The following is a 20382-nucleotide window of genomic DNA, read 5'->3' as shown; positions in this document are numbered from 1 at the left end:
ATCACTACTCTATCCAAGCAGTGGTAGCAACAAGAATGCAATTTCCACACCATCTTAAATTTCCATTGTCTCCACCAGCCCATCATAAATTCTACAGGAAAGTGCTTTTTTCTTTGTACAGTTCTTGGATACTTAACGAGGGAGAAGAAAAACTATGTACTCCATATATTTTATATAATGTGACTTGTGTATGTAGGAAGGGTGATCATGTGTGACTGTTCAAAGAACAGAGCTCACAAATCCAAATCTATTTTTCTAAAAAAAGAAAATAACAATGAACAGAGCAATCCACTTCTAATTCCCCTCATGAATAATAAAGCAAACAGTTGTTGAAAGCAGAGAGCTGAGTGCTGGAAGAGAATTTCCTCACCAGCACAACTGCAAAGGGTGCTAGAGGCCAACTGGTAATACAGGAGAGGCAGAAGGCATGAGGGATAACAAGTATTCTCACACCTGAAGATAGAGAGAGATGAAGAAGAAAGAAGAAACAGAGATGTAATGAATTGAACCAGCACATCTGCTCTGAAGAAGTCTTGCGTTTTAGACAACACCACTTTGTTGGCGCCATGCATGAGGGTACAGACACCAGGGCTTTGGCAATGACACTGGAATCTCTTTACACATGACACTGGGTATCCAGATGAAAGCTAGATGCCAGGAAAAAGCAGTTTTTCAGTTCAAGCCATATAAGTCACAGAAAATGTTCTTATGTGGTTCTTGTTTCAGAGTCTCGTGTCATCTCCTGCCCAGAGCTGCCTTTTACTGACCCTCTTTTTCTAATAAGCTAGTCCAGCTTCTGCTGTTTACTTGGAATCAATATAACATTAAAATGGAAAACCGGGCTTTGTCCAACTCATCTTTAGCCAGCTGAGACAGCATCAATGGGAGGAAATGATGCCGCAATTTTCTTCTCTGATAAAATGAGGCTAGAAATCCATGCAGAAAACGTGGCAATATTCATTAAAATGAGGAATATGCTACAATGAATAGTAATAGTTTGCCTTTATAAGTACTTGTTAAAATACCATTAGATGTTCAATAATGACTAAGATGATGTACGAGAGATGCACGAATAGGAATATTGAGATCGATTGTTTCTTTTGAACTCTGAAGTGATCTCTTTCTCCGATTCCATTCTCAAGTGTGACAACTGGAAAGGACAATTAAACAGGAACAAAGCGACCAATCTATTCTGAAATGCTGATTGAATTCCACCTTCAATGGCACAAAGAAAGCTATAGACATGTGTCTGTGACACAGCAGGTTTAGTGTGAGTGTAATCAACATCTCTGAAAGCGAGGAAAAAGAAAAACTGAAGTACACATGAGGTTCCCCAATGTTCCGGATCCTATAGATGTATTCTTGAAAGGAGAAGACTGATCCACTTAATTGATAAGATATTTTAAAATGTACCTTCTTATGTAAATGTGTGATAAAACAAATTAATAAATGGATATTCATTACTCGGTAGCTTTAAAATAACCAGCTAAATTTTGGAGCAATCTTTTAAAAAAAAATTATGTAAATGTGTTTACAACCCTGTTAACAGGCAGCATCTCAAAATGGGTACCGATTATTCCTACGCGTGTGGTGGCCAAACTGCTCCAGCCACAGTCTCTAGAACAGTGATGGCGAACCTATGACACGCGTGTCAGAGGTGACACGTGAACTCATTTTTTGGTTGATTTTTCTTTGTTAAATGGCATTTAAATATATAAAATAAATATCAAAAATATAAATCTTTGTTTTACTATGGTTGCAAATATCAAAAAATTTCTATATGTGACACGGCACCAGAGTTAAGTTAGGGTTTTTCAAAATGCTGACACGCCGAGCTCAAAAGGTTCGCCATCACTGCCCTAGACTCTAGTCTAGAGGCTACTTGTTATCACTGATGAGGAGCAGTCCAAGGGAAAGGGCAAGTCCAGTGGCCTTAGAACAGGCTGCACGCAGTATCAGGAAATAACAAAGTGCTGTATTAGAGTCAAAGAGTAACTTTTCACACACTTCCTTTGAAGTCTTAGAATTCCTCAGCCAACTTCTTAACTGCTTTCAGTATTATTCTCCTTAGAAGTGTGAAGGCAAGCTTAAAGGGAGCAAAACATGGTAGGTAGGCAGAATCATAGATTGTTATTGCCTTCTTTTCATAAACTAGTTGATAAAATGACTACTTTGTTTTAAAGTGCACTAGAGTTCCGCTCTGTTACTTGTCACAGTCATACAATAAAAGAACAAATATATTTTGCTCACACAAATCAAGTTCAAAAAGAACCTTGAAAGTTCTCTCAGCACTATCCCTAGTGTAATGAAAAGTGACACATGCTCTTTTTATTTTCATTTACTCTTTGAAGGAAAAATCTTACTTACTTTCCATCCCAGACATGGTCACCTCTGTGGAAAATCACCAGGTTATTCTTAGGGTCCACAGCCACGCCAGAAACCTGGCCTGGTAACAAGTATACTCCAGGCCAGTCCAGCGCCTCTTCTACATGGAAATCTAAAAAACAAATCCGTACATTTAGTGTAAACAAGAAAGCTAGTACAACCTCATGAAGATTCACATTGGTTATAAGAAACTCATGCAGTAACGTCACTAGATGCAAAGAAAGAAAGAAATCAAGCCGTGCTCTACATGACACACCACATGCACATGCCAAGTAGCTTCTGGAGCTATGAATCGGGTAAACGACTGTGAACTGTTTGGGAATTACATGCTCTCTTCTCCTGTTGATAAGATGCCTATAAAACCTGCTTGCCCTTAAATCAGTAAGAACAAATGTGAGACCACCTTCTTCTTAATAAGATTCTTATTTTAATCAGTATCTTTGGAAAATGTGGCCACATGGATGGCGTAATTTTAATATAAAGCTTTTAAATGTAAATAAATGCCAAACATGGCCAAGCATCTCTCTCTCTCTCTCTCTCTCTCTCTCTCAACTCTTGTGTACATTCTGATGTTCAATATACACCAGACCCTACAATAAGCCACCCCTTGTATAAGGAACTATACAAGATGCCAACTTCATTTTCCCTAATTTCAGTGTTCTGATGAAAAATAGGAGTGGAGAGATATCCTCTTTCACTGCTTATATTTCACTGCTTCCTAACATTAAGAAAAAGGAAAAATCACACAAACTCTGTGACTGAATGACTTCTAAGCCATTCTTATTTCTGACCAGAATACATTTATAGAGAATAGCTGGGTTCATTTGTGGTAATCCCTTTACAGACATTCGAGTAAAGAGGTATGATGTGTGGAGTAGCTACTCTGAGGATATATAGTTCCGAAGATGCTATGAAATCTGTTGTATCAGTGTCAATATTTCTTCCCCTCCAAAATGCTTCAACAGAGATGCTGAGAAGTAGAAAAGAAGCAATTCCAGTCTCATTTATCCTCCCCACCCTCTGGAGGATGTAGCAACACAGCAAAATCTCAAAGACAGGCATTAAAGACGAGGAAAAAAAGGGAGGCACAGGGCTTCTATAATTAGCTTCTGGAAACTTGAGAGGATGCCAGTGTGAGAATAAACACTTTAAAATAATTCTCTTGACTATAAAAAAATAGTACTTTTCCACTTAACATATTTTACCTTTGCACATTTATCATTTTTCTTTCAAAAAAATTAACAAAACATAGCACAATCAATAGGATGTTAGATCAGCTTTGCCTACAGGCTTTGCTGAAGCATCTTTAACAAACATCCCCTAAATCAGTGGTTCTCAACCTTGGCTGCACATTAGAATCACCTGGGAATCTTTTTAAAATCATGATTTCTGGGCCTCATCCTCTGGAAATACTGTTTCTTTGTTACTAATGTTGTGGCCTCACTCCATAACAAAGAAAGAGAATTTCCGGAGGATGAGCCCCAGAAATCAGGATTTTTAAAAAAGATTCCCAGGTGATTCTAATGTGCAGCCAAGGTTGCGAACCACTGCCCTAAATGAACCGTGTAGGTGAGGCATTATGCTAGATTCCGGGAAAACACACACACACACACACACACACACACACACACACACAGAAATAAAACATCATTTTTGGCCTTGAGGAACTAAAAAATGAGAAAAAAACAGAAAGCAAATACATATGGCACAACATAGGGCAGGGAACGTGGGAGAGGTGGGGCTGGGAGAGGGGAGGGTTAAGGTCAGATCTGAGAGGTTTCTCAGAAGAAGAAACATTTGTGCTTGCACTTAAGTGGAGGGTTCACTGGGTATAGAAGTGGGGGGAGAGCATTTAGATCAGAAAGATCAAAAGAGAGGATGCTTATAATTGCAGAATGTTTCAAGTTCTTTATGTAACAGGGAAAGAATGCTTGTGTACCTCAGGTGGGGATCCGGAAGTAGGAGGCAGATGAACAGACCCAGAGATCTAGGTTAGACTGGAAGATGTGTTGTAGACAACATGAAGGAATATGGATTTAAAAATGAATGAATCTGTAGTTCTGAGCTGTGGTGTCTTGCTCTATACTGTGATTAATTTTGAGGCATGCTGCAAATACCAGTAGCAGTAAAGCACAGAGTTTGGGAATAATTTACTTTTGAAATATGTTAGCACACATGAGAATGTCATCCTCACTCACGTGTGCTTTGATATGCCCTCTTGAGTTGGGGAGGAGGGGGGCAGAGTTACAGCTGGCATTTCTAAATTTGTAAACAGTTCTGGGCACAGCAGTGGATGTGAAAGGGGCTGCTCAGCTGAATAGCATTCATCATCTATCACGCTTGTCATAATAGGAAGAAAGGACACAAATTGCTGCTACCGGCGGTTGGGAGCTGCTGAGGGTTTTTAAGCATGGAGTGACATGATTAAAACTGTGTTTATGAAAGTAAACTATGGAAATAGGGCATAAGCATAATAATTAGAGATGTCTAGATGGATCAACAGATGGATAAATCATTCCCCAAAGAAAATGTTTTAAATTATTTTAAAGGTGCTTGAATTTCAGGTTGTACTTCATTCATTCTCATCTCAGTTAGAGTGTCTGTTTGGGGGTCATGATTCTGTCCTCATTCGCCAGCTCCTGAAGATTCTGGATGGGCTCCAAGAAAACCTTGAACCTCTCCACAATATAAATGTTTAGTAGCTTTAGTCAGATTCTCGAAGCCCAGAACTACGACAAAACTAGATGGAACTTCTCGAGGGCAGGGATCATGTCTTATTCACTGTTTATTCACCAAGGCTTGCACGGGGCCTACCCTACTGCAATGGCCTGATAAATGCATGAACCTGAATGCTATGCCCGTCTTTCTTGCTTATTATGTTTTCAACTAGCATTTACACAGCCTTATAATCTTATAATTAACTTGTACTACAGCTTTTTATCCCTAGCACTATGCTAGAGACACTGTGAAGCGACTCAGTAATAAAGGCTAATTGGCGAATTATTTTCATTAAATACAATAAATAGATATCATGGTTCCTGGAACCTTTCTAGTCAGTGGTTCACCAACTGGTACTGGAAGTGAGGTGCTCATGAAGGTGCAGAGATACTAATTCTGATAGAAAATACGCAATGCCCAAAATTAATAGATTGTTCTGGGATCAAATGTAATTTTTTTAAATTGTTGTTATCCTTCACCTGAGGATTTTTTTCCACTGATTTTTTAGAGAGTGGAAGGGAGGGAAGGAGAGAGGAAGAGAGAGATGTGAGCGAGACACATTGATTGGTTGCCCCCTGCACGTGTCCCGACGGGGGCCAGGTAAGTGCCCTTGACCAGGAATTGAACCTGACACCCTTCAATGTCCAAGCCGATGCTCTGCCACTGAGCCATACTGGCCAAGGCTCAAATATGATTTTAATAAAATATTGGAAGTGTTGTGTAAAGAAGTTTAACCTAGCTATGTTAAACTTCTAACCCAATGATCATTGACCTTAGATTGATAAGTGCTTGAAAGTCTACAAAAATCACTATTTTGTCACATAGAATAATCTTTTTTGGTTGGAGATTTTCAAGAAGAAAATTTCAAGAAGAAAACGCATTGTAAATATGTACACATTTATTTAAAAATATATACTTTTGGTGAATTTTCAAAACAGTACGGTGCTGAGGAAATATGTAAGAGGTCTAACACCGAGCAAACTGACTTTTTTAGTACTGAGTCACTGTGAAGGAGAACTGTTTTGTGCATGGCAAGAATGTTTGTAGAAATTATATTAAATTATATTAAATTTCATTAAAAATATAATTGTACATTTATTAAGATTACCTAACCAAGACCTCAAAATCTTCAGGATCTAGGTCTCTGAGTTAACTAGAAATTCTACAATAAAGGAAAACTGTTCTCATCTCTGAACATTAGCTCAGTTAATTGATGTTTTTGCTTCCAGTGTCACCATCTTTTAAATTATTAGGTAGTTAAAGGCTATTAGCTTCAAAATTAAATGATCAAGAATCAAGGCAATAATTTACGACCAGTGGTGTGTGTATATGGAATTAATACAGATGTTTTCCCAATCCCAGCCCACCTCTACATGAGAATCATAGAAGGCTAGAACATACTGGCTCATCCCAGATAATTTTCTTATTTCATAGAAAAGAAACCGTGGGCTTGAGCCAGATTTCAGGCATCAATGTTAAGGATGGTTATTTTCTATTAATAATAATAATTTCTCTAATGAAGAAAAATCTCAAATCCTTATTAAAGAAATTGTATGATAAAATATATTTGGGTTCTAACTTAAACTTAACATTAACAATCACAAAGAAGTTAGAATTTTGAGTTCAGGCTCCTCTTAGCTTTCATTTAAGAAGTGATTCAGTACATGATTAATTAATTCTGTAGACTTACAGTTTTAATTTGAAAATTAAATACACATTTTTTACACATGACCTTGGGAAGCTATTCCCAACTCCAAATGTCTGCTGCTCTAAATTCAGATGTCAAAGAATAGGATTATTTCAGAAGAACCCTTGCATTTATTATAAATAAAGGTAAATGTGCAGCCTCATAGTCCACTATAAATTTAGAAAAGTTACTACTTTCAGAAAAAAATTAAAGATTACTATTAAAATTGTATCAATAAATCACTAAAAGGACTAATGAATTATACCTTTCCAAGAAAAGATTAATGTTAATGATCAATGCTGCTTTCATATGAAATTATTAATGAGCATTTAAAAGATAATTCATTTATCTGTTACATAAGGACTAAAGGAATTAGATAACGTTGAGAAAAAAATATAATTTCCAACTCAGAACTATGACCTAACCTGAGCATAACTAGGCTCTTCACATTTAATCTTATGGAAAGGATCCTGATGAAATTACTGGAAGACCACAACAAGAACAAAGGGTAGTGGTTGTATTTTCTACAATTGCAAATTCTCATCTAGTGAGGAAAAGATACATTATTTTGGTCAGCGATTGTTATTCATCTGCTAGTAGGAATAACTACAATTAACTAAAGCATAGGAAAAATATTTACTGATGTCAAAAAGAAAACAAGAACTAATTATAATGTTTCATTTAATGGGAGTGAAGTGAGGAAGAGAGTTAAGACATAACTAGGGGTTCAAAGCATTAGCAGGATTTATTTTCTTTTTAAACAAGAAAATTAGATCAGCATTTGCAAATGAGATCATCTTGGTCAATTTGTTTGGATAGTGATTGAGAAAGCATGACCAAAGGTAATATATAACTACAGTTATTATGATCATAGATGAGATAATGGGATGATTGGAAAAAGGCAGTCATCTTCTTATCTATCTATCCATTATTATCTTTATTTTATTGTGAGAAGGAGAATAACAAAATGATTAAAAAACAAGACTTGGAGCAAGTCTGCCTGACTTTAAGTCTTGGTTCCTTGAGCTATCTCCTTTCAATGCCTCAGTTTCATTCTCGCTACGTGAATTTATAAATACATATCTTGTTATGAGGATGAAATGAGTTAATGCATCTAAAACACTTAGCTTGGCTCAGAGTAAGGGCTATGCATGTGCTTGTTTTTATTATTCTCTTCCCTTCCAGCAATTAAAAAATCAGCCAAATGAATGCCTCATTTTACTCTAGAAATACTTCAGACTTGAACCTAGAGGTAAGCATATGGCTGAAATATGTTAAAAGGATGGACTCTGAGTTAAGTAAAACTTGTCCACAGAAATTAAATTCAATCTAAGTGTATTATAGAGTACTTAAAGACTCTGAGTTCTCTTATCTGACGGAAAGCATCACACAAATACAGATGTATTTTTAGATGTATCCAGTGGTGTGTAATATATGCTGAATCAGGCTTCCATGTGCTAGCAAATAGTAGTGTAATCAAATTTGCCAGTGAGAATAGCTACTGTAGTTTTTAATGCATTGAATCTAGTTTCCAGAGGGCAACTAGAATAAAGACAGCTCACATTTTGTTTCTATTCTATTAATGCTGCCTCAATATAGATATCAAACTGATGATGGAAATCAAAATAATGTTAGGCGTGAAAAGGAGTGCATTTGCTTCTCAATTTACCAAGTTGAATATTTTCACACTGTGCATCAAATATCACAGGCAAATATCAAGGCGGATCAATATAAGTAATCAGAGATTTGAAGAGCCATAAACTCCATTATGATAGAACTCTATCAAATCATTTTCATAATTTATCAAATTAGAGTGCCAGATTTTGCAGCTTTCCTACACATTGCAAGAAATTTCTCTCATAAGATGCTGCTTAAGTTAAAGTAATTACTATTTAGTTCTACTGCATTGGTGTTTAAATTTTTGAAATTTTCATCCAACATGACATTAATGGTGGCAATAATAATCATAATTGTTGCTAACGTATTATAACATTTATTAAATGTTTTCTACTAGTATGTGCCAGAAACTGTTCAAAGCACTTTCCATGTATTATTTGCCTAGGGACCACAAATAAATGGTGTTGCCAGGATTTGAAGCCAGGCAGTCTGCCTCGAGTCTAAAGTGTTCTCTATCATACTACCTCCATGGAGTGGCTTTCAATTGTTTTAGACAAATGGAGAAGTAGCTGGGTGTGAGGATGGGAGGAAGCTGTAGTGTGTGTTCCTGTGCATATGTGGCGGGGAGGCTGTGACTACTACTTCCTGCTTGAGGCATCCTCTATCCAACAACAGTTGGAAAGCCTGTCTGGGCTAGCTGAGCCTGTCCAGATTTCTAATACTGCTTCACAATTGTTGGGAGGAGAGTTTTCAGAGTAGACTCTGAACCATCAAAGGTCATGAAGACAAGACTTTAAAAAAGGGGGGTTTTGTGATGGCTGCATTCTTAGAGACACATGGAAGGTACTTAACCATCTTGTTCCTTGGAACGCCAAGGACTTTCTCAGCTCTGCAAAGCTGGAAGATGTCATTCTATGTTGCTCTTCATGAATCTTGGTGCTCACTGATATTCAACCCATTATGAGGTGGAAAGCTCAACTTTAAAGGCATTTGCCAGGGTATGGAACCAAGTGAAATTCACACCAATCGGAAGGTCCACAAAATGGTGCTGCCTTTGAAACCTTCAGGTAGTTCTGGACCTAGCATATACAGTCAGATCCAGATTTTTAAGCTGATCCAATCATTTCACCTTTAAACCCTCAAATCAACTGGATGGGATCCATATGATATTGTAGTTCCAAAATCTGGGAGGGTCCATGAATCTAAAATGCTGCTTCTGAAAATGCCCTGGTATTGGGCTTTGCTAGTAACCTGAACTGGGGATATAAGTGGTAGTCTCAGCTTCTGAGTATGAAGAGATTTGGAAAGTAAATGTATTTGGGGGATTTAAAGCACTTTTTTCTTAGGAAAACAAAGTAAGTTTCAGGAATGTAATGTCTTAAGTCAAACTATGGTTTTTTTCATTGACACTTACGACGCCTATAAATGATGTTTTATCAAATCGAAGAGTAACAAGCAAACACAAGTCATGGAATAAAGTAGGCTGAACTCTAACGTTTAACACTTGAATAGAACTGTATTCTTACTCGAGGCCCTTTTGCCTTTTATTTTCATGTTGTTTGGATTACAACTTATTGTCTTTAATATAGAGGTTCAGACAGACACCCCAGTCTATTTATGAAATGGAGAGGGACATACTGCCGATTTCTAGGTATCAGACTCAAGAGATGCAACTCACTGTTCTTTGGTAGGATTTGAGAATCTAGGTTTTTCAGAAGCACCCTAGATTCTGATGCAAGGGGGTGTAGGGACCACCTCTTGAGAAACACAGTTTTATTCAATAAATTTAGAATCCGTTAGAGCAGAGCTAATGTTTAAATAGGAAGAGGTAAGAAATCTGGGTTCCATTTAACATATCATAGAGACCACTAGGCCAGTCCCAATGGACAATGTTCGAAACTTCCATGTCAGAAAAAACCCTGCATGCTAATTTTTTTCAATTATAAATACAAATCAGCTGGGTGTTGAATAATTTATGACTTCCTGCAAAGCTGTACTGAAAACATCAAGCTGGCAGCCTGCGCCATCCCAGCCCACGCACAGAAAGATGCCATGCACGGCCATCGGTCACTTTTTTGGAGATGATCTCCACATGCTGTATTATCTGGCTTTCCACATTAGCAAGTAACACGAAACACAATCGATATCACAGAGGCCACAACACAATTAAAGACAGAGAAGAAGCATCCATCGCTTGCTGGTATAGAAACCTGAAGGGAATAAGGTATTGTCCTCTAATTATGGCAGCCAATCATGGTTAGAAAGAAAGATAAATCTGATAGTTACTCCCTGACTGGAGGTCCTTTCAGACATAACTACTTCACTTTCCAATTAAGGTAGTAATTAATGATGGAACTTAAGAAATCAAAGTCATAAGTATAGTTACAATGTACAAATCAATTGGAGAGAAGTAAATGGTTCCTTTGAGAGGAAGGTAAATACCTTAATAGTAGGTAGTGTACCGTAAGTATTTCATACACTGGGAGTTTACATACCATGTTTTTGCATTTTCAGTTTCTTTCCATGGAACAAAATGGAGAATGTTGATATAGTAAGAATTTGTTACCATGAATTTCATATGCTACCATCCCCAACACGATCCAAGTACTTCTGGTCCTGGTAATTCTGGCTCACCAGTTGAATGGAAACTGAATTTACATTGTATTGGACCAAAACACAAAGAAATTCTCCTCAAACCAATGTGATATCTGATAACCCAAATCTGATTAACACTTTTTCTAATTATGTCCTTTTTACTGATGAGTTTTTTCACCATTAATTTTTATTCCCTTCAGATTTTGCTACTGTGCATTGCAGCATTTCACATTTTATTTTTCGAAAAAGCCCTAAACGCACCTCCTGTGTGTTCTGATTCCCAGGTGCCTTCACCAGGTAGGGGCTGCTGTACTGAGGAAACTCTGCTCTCTGCTGGCCTCAGAGTAGATTCTAGTCTGTGAAACTTGTGAATTCTGTCTCTGACAAGAATAGCATTGCCCCTCTCCTCACGCTCTGCACCCTCTCTGGCATCAGCTCGCCCAAGATCCTTCTTCTGGACTACATTTGCAATCTCAGCTACCAGGTCTGACTCTGACTCTGCCTTTTCTGTAGGATTGTATTTATGCACATGAACAACATCTTCCCTTTCTCCTAGCAGCTTGGAAAGCAGTGAATAGAAATCACCTGTGAAAAAAAAGAGAAGAGATAAGGGGTGCAGGGTTGATAAAATTTCAAAATTTAGTGTCTTAAAAATAAGTAAAAGAGAAGGTTGCTCTCAAACTTTCAAGCATAAAAGGGAAGAAAAGATGATTTTCCAGAAAATGAACAAACAATATGCTTCACATTTCATTTTATACACCACCTATTTCTTTCTGTTATCTCAGGAGCCAACCACACTGGAAAATTTCTATTAGCATTTTAGTAGAAACAAAATAACGCATATATGATTGTATAGTGCTGAACTTTTCAATAAATGGTTTTCATAGTATAGTTGGGTTTGGATTGACTGATTAGAGTCCATCAGGTTTCTAAAAGAAAATATTATCAAAAGCTATATCAGAAAACAGTTATCTTTACCTACAAAGCCTTTGAGGTTGTCTTTAAAATCCTATTTAAGTATAACCCACAAGAAATTAAATGTATATTTTTGAGCAGTTGTTACAAAACACAAAATATCTAACAGATATGAATCAGCTTGGCAATTGGAAAACCAAAGTTATGTTGTTATTATGTTAGCAGTGCTACTATAAGTAGCTCTATTATTGACTTTAAACAATAAGTGAACAAATTCCAGAAAAATAATTTTGTGAGAAAAGAATACTTTTTAAATCAGTTTCAAACAAAAGAGAAGGTGTTAACAAACTAATATAATTGGAATGATTCCACACTAAAATGTATTCCATGTCTTCCAATGCTACGAAGTAAACTTGGATAGGGTAATCTACTTCCATAAAAATAAATTATTTATAAAAGATTATGACAGATATAAAACATGACCATGGAGAGTTCATGGAGCATTTTAATCCTCATCATTTACATGTATGGCTTCAAATCCAGTTACATCAGCTGTGTGAATGGGAAACATATGTGTGTTCTCAATAGAAACACAAATCTGCTTTCCTAAGCCAAACCCAAAGGTAACCCGTAGCTCCTCCTTTTCCTTACTCTAAAAGTCAGTGATGGCGAACCTTTTGAGCTCGGCGTGTCAGCATTTTGAAAAACCCTAACTTACCTCTGGTGCCGTGTCACATATAGAAATTTTTTGATATTTGCAACCAGAGTAAAACAAAGATTTATATTTTTGATATTTATTTTATATATTTAAATGCCATTTAACAAAGAAAAATCAACCAAAAAAATGAGTTCGCATGTCACCTTTGACACGCGTGTTATAGGTTCGCCATCACTGCTCTAAGTCCTGCTAATAAAATTACTAATACGATGGAGTCCTATTGCTTGTTTTAATTACATTTCCAACACCATCAGTAACACTTGTAAAATCTTTCTTATGATCATTAGGAAATGAAAATAACTGATTTAACCATGATACATTTCACTAAAGAATATGTTATTAAGAAACTGGTGCAAGAAGGATATGAAATCTTTCCAAAATGATGCTAAGAGACCCTGTCATGTTTACAAATATTCTTGGGTTAATGATTCAAAGTAGGTTTTCAATTCTTGCCCAGGAAAGCAGCTTATCCCAGGTGAAATCTTCAATCAGAAAATAATTACCCGTTAATAGGGCCAATCTCAGTAGAATGAACAAAGCAAATTACAACTCAACCAAATCTGTTAGGCTACAGTGGCACTGTGCCTCATAAAAGAGAAATTAATCCATCACTACTAAATTCTCCTGCCCCAAACACTAAATATGAAGAGTTCAACATGCTGTTATACAGGGAAACATTTTACATAGAAAATAAAATACAAGATTATTTCAAGGACAGAGAAACAACATAATTTTAAAACTTGCATCAATGCCATTAGGCTAATATTGATGGAGGGACACAGACACAGAACTACGCATACATTCAGGTTTGTCAGCAAAAATCTAAAACCTGTGGTAATATAGCAAATACAGAGCACTCAGTTCCTCTGAAATTATCACTTACTGTGATCACTGGGTTAGGACAACAAAAATTAATAATGTAACCGGATTGGTCCAGACAGGTTGCATTGGTTTTGTGAGAACAGAGCTTCAGAGAGGCATCTGGATAAATAGCTGTTGCATGGGACAGAGACCACTAGGTGGCTATCTCTTACATTCTTATACACAAACCAGAAAGGGTTCTTTCCCGCTTCTGGTGTACAAGATATATAAAATCTTGACATGTAACCACTTTTATCTGTCATACTATGATCCCGATTTAGGAAATATACCTAACCTTGAGTGTAATGGATGGAGTAGAATATAAATGAAGGAAGCTTTGTGGTCTCTACCACAACCTCATCTCTCAATATTCCTTTCTTTCCATACACAGTTCCATCAACTCTCCTATGTTGTTTCTTCTTCCTGGGACATCCTCTCTCTAGTAACCAACTCTATGCTCAACCTTCAGATATTATGTGAGCATCACTTACATCCAGGAAACCTTCCTTGACAATCAAATAAAGGGTCTCTATTATGTGCACCTACAGCGCTCTGGTTTCCCCCTGTATTGTTATTGCCCAATATCTGGCCTATATTTCACACCCGCGTTTGAATCCAACTCTGATGCTTAGTAGCTATTCTGTGCCTTTAAGCAAGTTATTTAACCTTATAAAGATAATGACAACTACCTTTAAGAATTGTTTTGTAGATTTAAAGAAGATGTTAATGTAATATGCCCAGTCCAATGTGTATCATAAAACAGATCTACTAAATTGTAGCTATTATAATTACCAGTGAAAGATATAAACTATAGTTGCAACATGCACCTGCTTCAATCTATTATTTTCCTAAAATTAAGTACTTTGACTGAGTGGGTTTGGTATTTTGAAAACACGATTGTGTGGTGGTCAGGAAAAATGAATGCAGCATAGTTACAAGAGAAACTAAAACACCACCAATTAAACTCCAGGTTTGTAAGCTGTGTGCTTGCAATAGCTTCGTCATGCCTCAAAAGGCATTTTTTCTGTTTAGTAAAGATCACACCCTATTCCTTACCATTAGCATGGAAATTCCTCTGGTTTACTTTTAGGAATATGGTGAGATCAAACTAAAAAATGAAAACATTGAAAAAATGGGCCCATGAGTTTGTTTTGTTTTAAATAAATGCATTAAGATTATTGGATGAAAAAAAATATGTATCACCACTTTTAGACACCATAAAATCTTACTTGTGGCAGGCATTTCTAAAATGATCAAGAACTTCTTGGTAATCTTTCAGAATATAAACTCCCATTTCCCCACATATGTCACCAGTATTTCATTACCTAAAACAAGCAGCTCTTGTTACTGCTATTTGCTTTGTGACTTCTATGGGGCAAGGAGAGTAAGTGCATGCTCACCAGCAGTTTAACCACTGACAAGTATGCCAACCAGCCAAACTGAGAGAAATATGAGGAATGAAAATATAAAAGCACTTCTTTTTAGATCTGAATGTTTTGCTTTTTGACCCAGTCATGGCTGGTTAAGGTCTATTTGGGTTATTGACTGTTTACTTATTACTAACCCACAACATTTGTCCTACTAGCCTTAGAGAAATAAAACGCATGACCACGATGACCCGCTTAGGGATCAAAAATAAGGTGAACATATTTTCCTCTTACAGGAATCATCTGATTGAAAAACTATAAAATATTTTCTAAAAGGAGAAATTAGAAGATAATGGCTTTTGCAACTACCCCACAAACATGTCTGTATTAGAAAGCCCAAGCACGTGATAAATGATCATTCACATCTGCCTATTCTGTTATTAGGAAACTTAGCTTCCCAGAGCCTTGGGAGGTATTTAGGATGGTGTTTGATAGATGAGTTCAATAAATAAAGACTTTGAGCTGCTCATAAATCATAGCAAACTGATAAATTTTTAGTGAATGGGAATACAAACAAGAATTGTATCTTCCTTAAAACAGCAAAGTGGCATTGGGAGTGCTCAAAATTAGCTAAGGAGACGCTGCTAAAGTCATTTGTACTTTATTAAGAAAAGAAGGGAGTATCCTATTTTGAACAGAGTAAAGAAATATAAATTTTAGCTACTGAGCCTAGCCTTTGTTTCACTGTTCTCATAGTTTACCAACTATTACTTTAACAAGCTTTTACAGTAAACTATTGTCATCTTAACTTGCAGCCTTGTTCCCTTGACTTGATAAAACATGCCAATGATAATTCATTTTTGTGAGCATAAAATCACTGTGAAATTACTCTGTTTCACAGAAGGGGTCTGAAGACCTTTAACTATCTGGGGTCATGAAGTATTTTCCCTCTACAAATTGTATTTTTGTCATATTCTCCCTGCCTTGGGAATATAGTACCTCACGTTGACCTTTGAGTAGAAAGATTGATTGTATGTGGGCACAAAGACTACAATGAGAAGAGTTTGGAGCAAACTGAATAAAACATGTTAAAGGCCCTTTCTGCAGAAAAAGGAATGCTGTCCGGAGTGCAATGTACATTTACAAGGACACACTGGTTTTATAGAATTTGACTTTCAATTCTGCCTTGAGTTTTTTTCAATACATTGAATCTTCCCAACACAACTGACATAAATTTCAATCCTACAGCTATGCTCTGAATTTTAAAGGAGAGGAACACTCAAATTCAGAACTCTTAAATGCAGCTGGCGAGCCTTTTAGTTTCAGCCCATGTTCCTTGCCTAAATAATGTTGATACAAAACTCATATATAAGAAAACCTAATGGAAAAAAAACACCATAAAGGGAATGTACAAAGCATGCTTTAGTTTTCTGAAAGTGCTAACCATTAACACATAAGTGAGGGACGTGTGTGTGCGTGTCTGCTCTGGAAAACTTCAACATTGTCATCTTATTCTGTATAGTCTCCTAGGATTCATTTCCTCCACCCAGAATCACTGTCTAATTGGGTTTTATTGTTTAGCTTATTGTACTTATTACATACATAAATAATTCTTCAATTATAATGTTTTAAGAGATGAGGACATTTCAGTTTGTTTTGAATATTTGTTAGTGTTGTTTTGCAGGCAGGCAGGCAGGCATAATCAAGTCATTCACAGAAAAGCTCACCTCTAGGCAAATAGGCTATTTTCAAAACAGTTTGGGCAGGGATATTATATAGCCATTAAAAAGTGTGCTTGCCAACCTGCTGAATGGGAGAAGATATTTGCTACTGACACATATAAAAGGAGTTAATATCCAAAATTTATAAAGAATTCACATGATTCAACACCAAGAAACAATCTAATTAAAAAATGGGCAGAGGACTTGAATAGACACTTCTACAAAGAGGACACACAGATGGCAGCAGACATATGAAAAGATGCTCAATGTCACTAATAAGGGAAATGCAAATTAAAACCCCAGTGAGATATCACCGCACACTGGTCAGAATGTCATCAAGTATTGGTGAAGATGTGGAGAAAGGGAACCTTCATAAACTGTTGGTGGGAATACAGATTGGTGCAGCCACTATAGAAAAATAGTATGCAGGGTCCTCAAAAAAAAAGAATTGCCTTATGACCCAGCAATTCTACTTCTGAGTATATATCTAAAGGAACCCAAAACACTAATTCGAAAAACTATATGCACCCCTATGTTCATTGCAGTGTTTTTTATAATAACCAAGGTATGGAAGCAACCAAGTGTCCATCAATAGATGAGTGAATAAAAAACTGTTGGTACATATATACAATGGAATATTACTTGACCATAAAAAAGAATGAAATCTTACCATTTGCAACAGCATGGATGGACCTAGAGGATATTGTGCTAAGTGAAATAAGTCAGTCAGAGGAAGACAATTATCATATGATTTCACTTACATGTGGAATCTAAAGAACAATATAAATGAACAAACAAAATAGAAACAGACTCATACATACAGAGAACAGATAGATGGTTACTAGAGGGGAGGGGGACTGGGGGACTGGATAAAAAGGTGAAGGAATTAAGAAGTAAAAATTGGTAGTTATAGAATAGTCATGGGGGTATAAAGTACAGCATAGGAAATATAGACAATAATATTGTAATAACTATGCATGGTGCCACGTGGTTACTGGAAATATAATGGGGAACATTTGTAAAGTATATGATTGTCTAACTAATATGCTGTACACCTGAAGCTAACACAAAATAATATTGAAGGTAAACTGTAATTGAAAAATAAAAGTAATAAAAATTAATTTTAAAAATGTGCTTGCCAATAATTTTTACAGTAGGGGAAATAGTCAAGGAATAATACTGTTAAAAAGAAGATAAAACTGTTAAAAATAGGGGAAATAGTCTAGAAATAATACTGTTAAAAAGTTAAAAATATATGTATATACTTAAATACTGTTAAATAATGTGCATTTATGGATAATACATATTTTACACACATAAGTATATATATACACCCTTATTTCTAGGAATTATGTATGATTTTTATTTGCTTCTTCATACTTTTCTGTAATTTCTACATCTTCTATTATGAATATTATTTTTAAAATCAGTCAAGCAGTATTTTTAAAATACTTAATTAAAGCCTCATTAAAATGTTGCCCATGTTGCATGATCCAGACATCCTGACAGGTAGAGCTATATCATATAATGAGGTCTTCCGGTGTCTTCACGATTACATCTTTTCAGACAGAGTCTGAGATACATTTGCATTACCCCAATTTTGGTCTAGAAGGCGCAAGTAAGACAAGGATGCGGCAGAAAGCTAATGTGTTGTGAGCAAGCACAGGCTGAGCTACATGGATTTGCACAACTCAGATATTTCTTTTAAACTCTAATTTCCAATCAAGATTATATTCTGTCAAACAATTAATAGCTAGCAATTTTAGTGATAAGAATTTCAAAGAAAATAAAATACTTAGATTGCTCCTGGGGAAACAGAGTATTAGATCAACCTGTGTTATTTAAATAGATCGCTGGTTTACTTTGAATTTTTTTCCCTCCCTGTTAGAGGTACCTAAAAGTTCCTGCCAATTTGAGACACAGCTACATTCCTTGTTTCCAGCTTATGAAATATGAGTATTTCTCTTTTTAACTACTGTAATAAGGTTGTCCCTTCTTTCCATCATAATGTTTATTATATACCTTCACTTTTATTCCTCCTATCTGCTTTCCAATGTTTTAAAATACAAAGCATTTTTTAAAAAAAATACTGTTTGTCTTATTCATGTAGAACTATGTCTAATATTAAGGCACTGACTGATGGGCACAGTGCTTGCCTTGGAGTATATGCCCTCTGATGTCTCAGATCTTTTCCTTCCTGCCCCTCAACTGTTCTTTTTCCAATGGGGGTTTGACATCTTCTGTGTAACCAACATAGATGCTGTTTGTTTAGCTTGTGGCTAAGACAACTGAAATAATTCAGGGCTTTTATTTATTGGGAATTTAAAATATTTAAAGAATCAGTAAAACCTGAAAGAGTACTTAGAACATACATTATTTTGGCCTGAACACCAATAAAAGGCAAAGTGTTAAGTTTGAGGGCTTACTTTAAAAGTCCACATACATGGCATAATTTATATGAATAATTAGAACCCTTCTATTAGCTACTTGATCAATTTAACTCCTGAGGGAATGAATGCAAATAGACATTTGTGCAAACAAACATCTCCGGGAAGCACTGGGTACTCTCTTGGTAACAAGTAGATTTGCCCTGTGTATTGCAAGGAGATAGACTGACCTCATTAGACCATGGACTATGGTGTACAAATACATACCTGGTATATTTCTGTATTTCTCTTTCAATTCTAGACCAGTGGTCCCTAAAGACCAGTAGAATAATACACAGGCTGCACGGGTCACTGAAATGACTTTTGGTGAGATATTTGTTTTCACAAAATCTAAGAGGTGACATTCTGATGGACCCACTAATTTCAATATATGAATACCACAGCCTATTTTCTTCAGTATGAAAATTGAGTTGGAATTATGTTTTCTTACTTCCCAAGTGAAATCACTTCATAAAATTTTTATTCATAAATAGAAAGAAACAGTTACCACAGGAAAATAATTTCTTATGTGTTCATACAATTCTTTTCTGGAACCAATAAGACTTTGGGTATAGTTAAACTTTTTAATACTATATATGTGCTATCAAACACAAAAGGGTAAATAAATGAATGGCAAAGTATAAAAATGTTTTAAAGGATTTGGTTTGCAGGCATATATGATACTCCCTAAATCCTATTATTTAGAAAGAACAGATTAAATCTAACAATTCATGCTCCTCTAGCAGACCTCTGTGTTTCTAATATTTCAGAGGTTTCAATGTTCCCCTTGATCAACTCAACTAATTTCAGAAAGAAAACATAGTCCAGCCTCAATGTCCATAGGAATTTACTATTTTATAGGATGTATCATCTAAATGGTAGCCCCATTACAAACAGTAACACATATGATGGTGTTTGGAAATGTATTCTAAGATGACTCCAATTATTTCAAAAGCATACATTTCAAACATGTGCAGTGCCAAAATAATTCCTTTTAAGTCTGATTAAACTTCAGTACAAATATAGTTAATACTGTTAATTCTACTTTACTTGGGCTGCAATTACTGATTTCCTTACAAATATATACAGAGTTGATAAATTCAGCTATTTAAAATTATACTCAATAGTTTTAGTATAATCCTATATAATAAAAGGCTAATATGCAAATCGACTGAATGGTGGAACAACCGGTTGTTATGAGGCATACTGACCACCAGAGGGCAGATGCTCAACACAGGAGCTGCCCCCTGGTGGTCAGTGTGCTCCCACAGGGGGAGCACCACTTGGGCAGAAGCTGGGGAGCGGGCCTAAGCCGTCAGTTGGACATCCCCCAAGGGCTCCCGGACTGTGAGAGGGTGCAGGCCAGGCTGAG

The 20382-nt window shown here is 36.2% G+C and overlaps 1 protein-coding gene across 11 annotated transcripts in view; it reads right to left on the bottom strand.

Annotated features, from left to right (window-relative positions):
- PAM (peptidylglycine alpha-amidating monooxygenase) overlaps positions 1–20382 on the bottom strand; it is a 163786-nt gene that overhangs the window by 49133 nt on the left and 94271 nt on the right. For 9 of the 11 annotated variants that reach the window (XM_005866420.2, XM_005866414.2, XM_005866417.2 and 6 more), the window contains exons 14-15: positions 11264–11587; positions 2368–2497 (exon numbers count right to left, since the gene is read on the bottom strand). In XM_005866420.2, coding sequence (XP_005866482.1) covers positions 2368–2497; positions 11264–11587 — 454 coding nt within the window. The remainder of the gene's footprint in view (positions 1–2367; positions 2498–11263; positions 11588–20382) is intronic. The other 2 variants (XM_005866412.2, XM_005866413.2) reach the window with 1 other exon arrangement.

Source organism: Myotis brandtii, unplaced genomic scaffold (genome assembly GCF_000412655.1).
Source record: "Myotis brandtii unplaced genomic scaffold, ASM41265v1 scaffold230, whole genome shotgun sequence".
NCBI classification, from domain to species: domain Eukaryota; kingdom Metazoa; phylum Chordata; class Mammalia; order Chiroptera; family Vespertilionidae; genus Myotis; species Myotis brandtii.
This window is presented reverse-complemented; position numbering and strand designations above follow the sequence as displayed.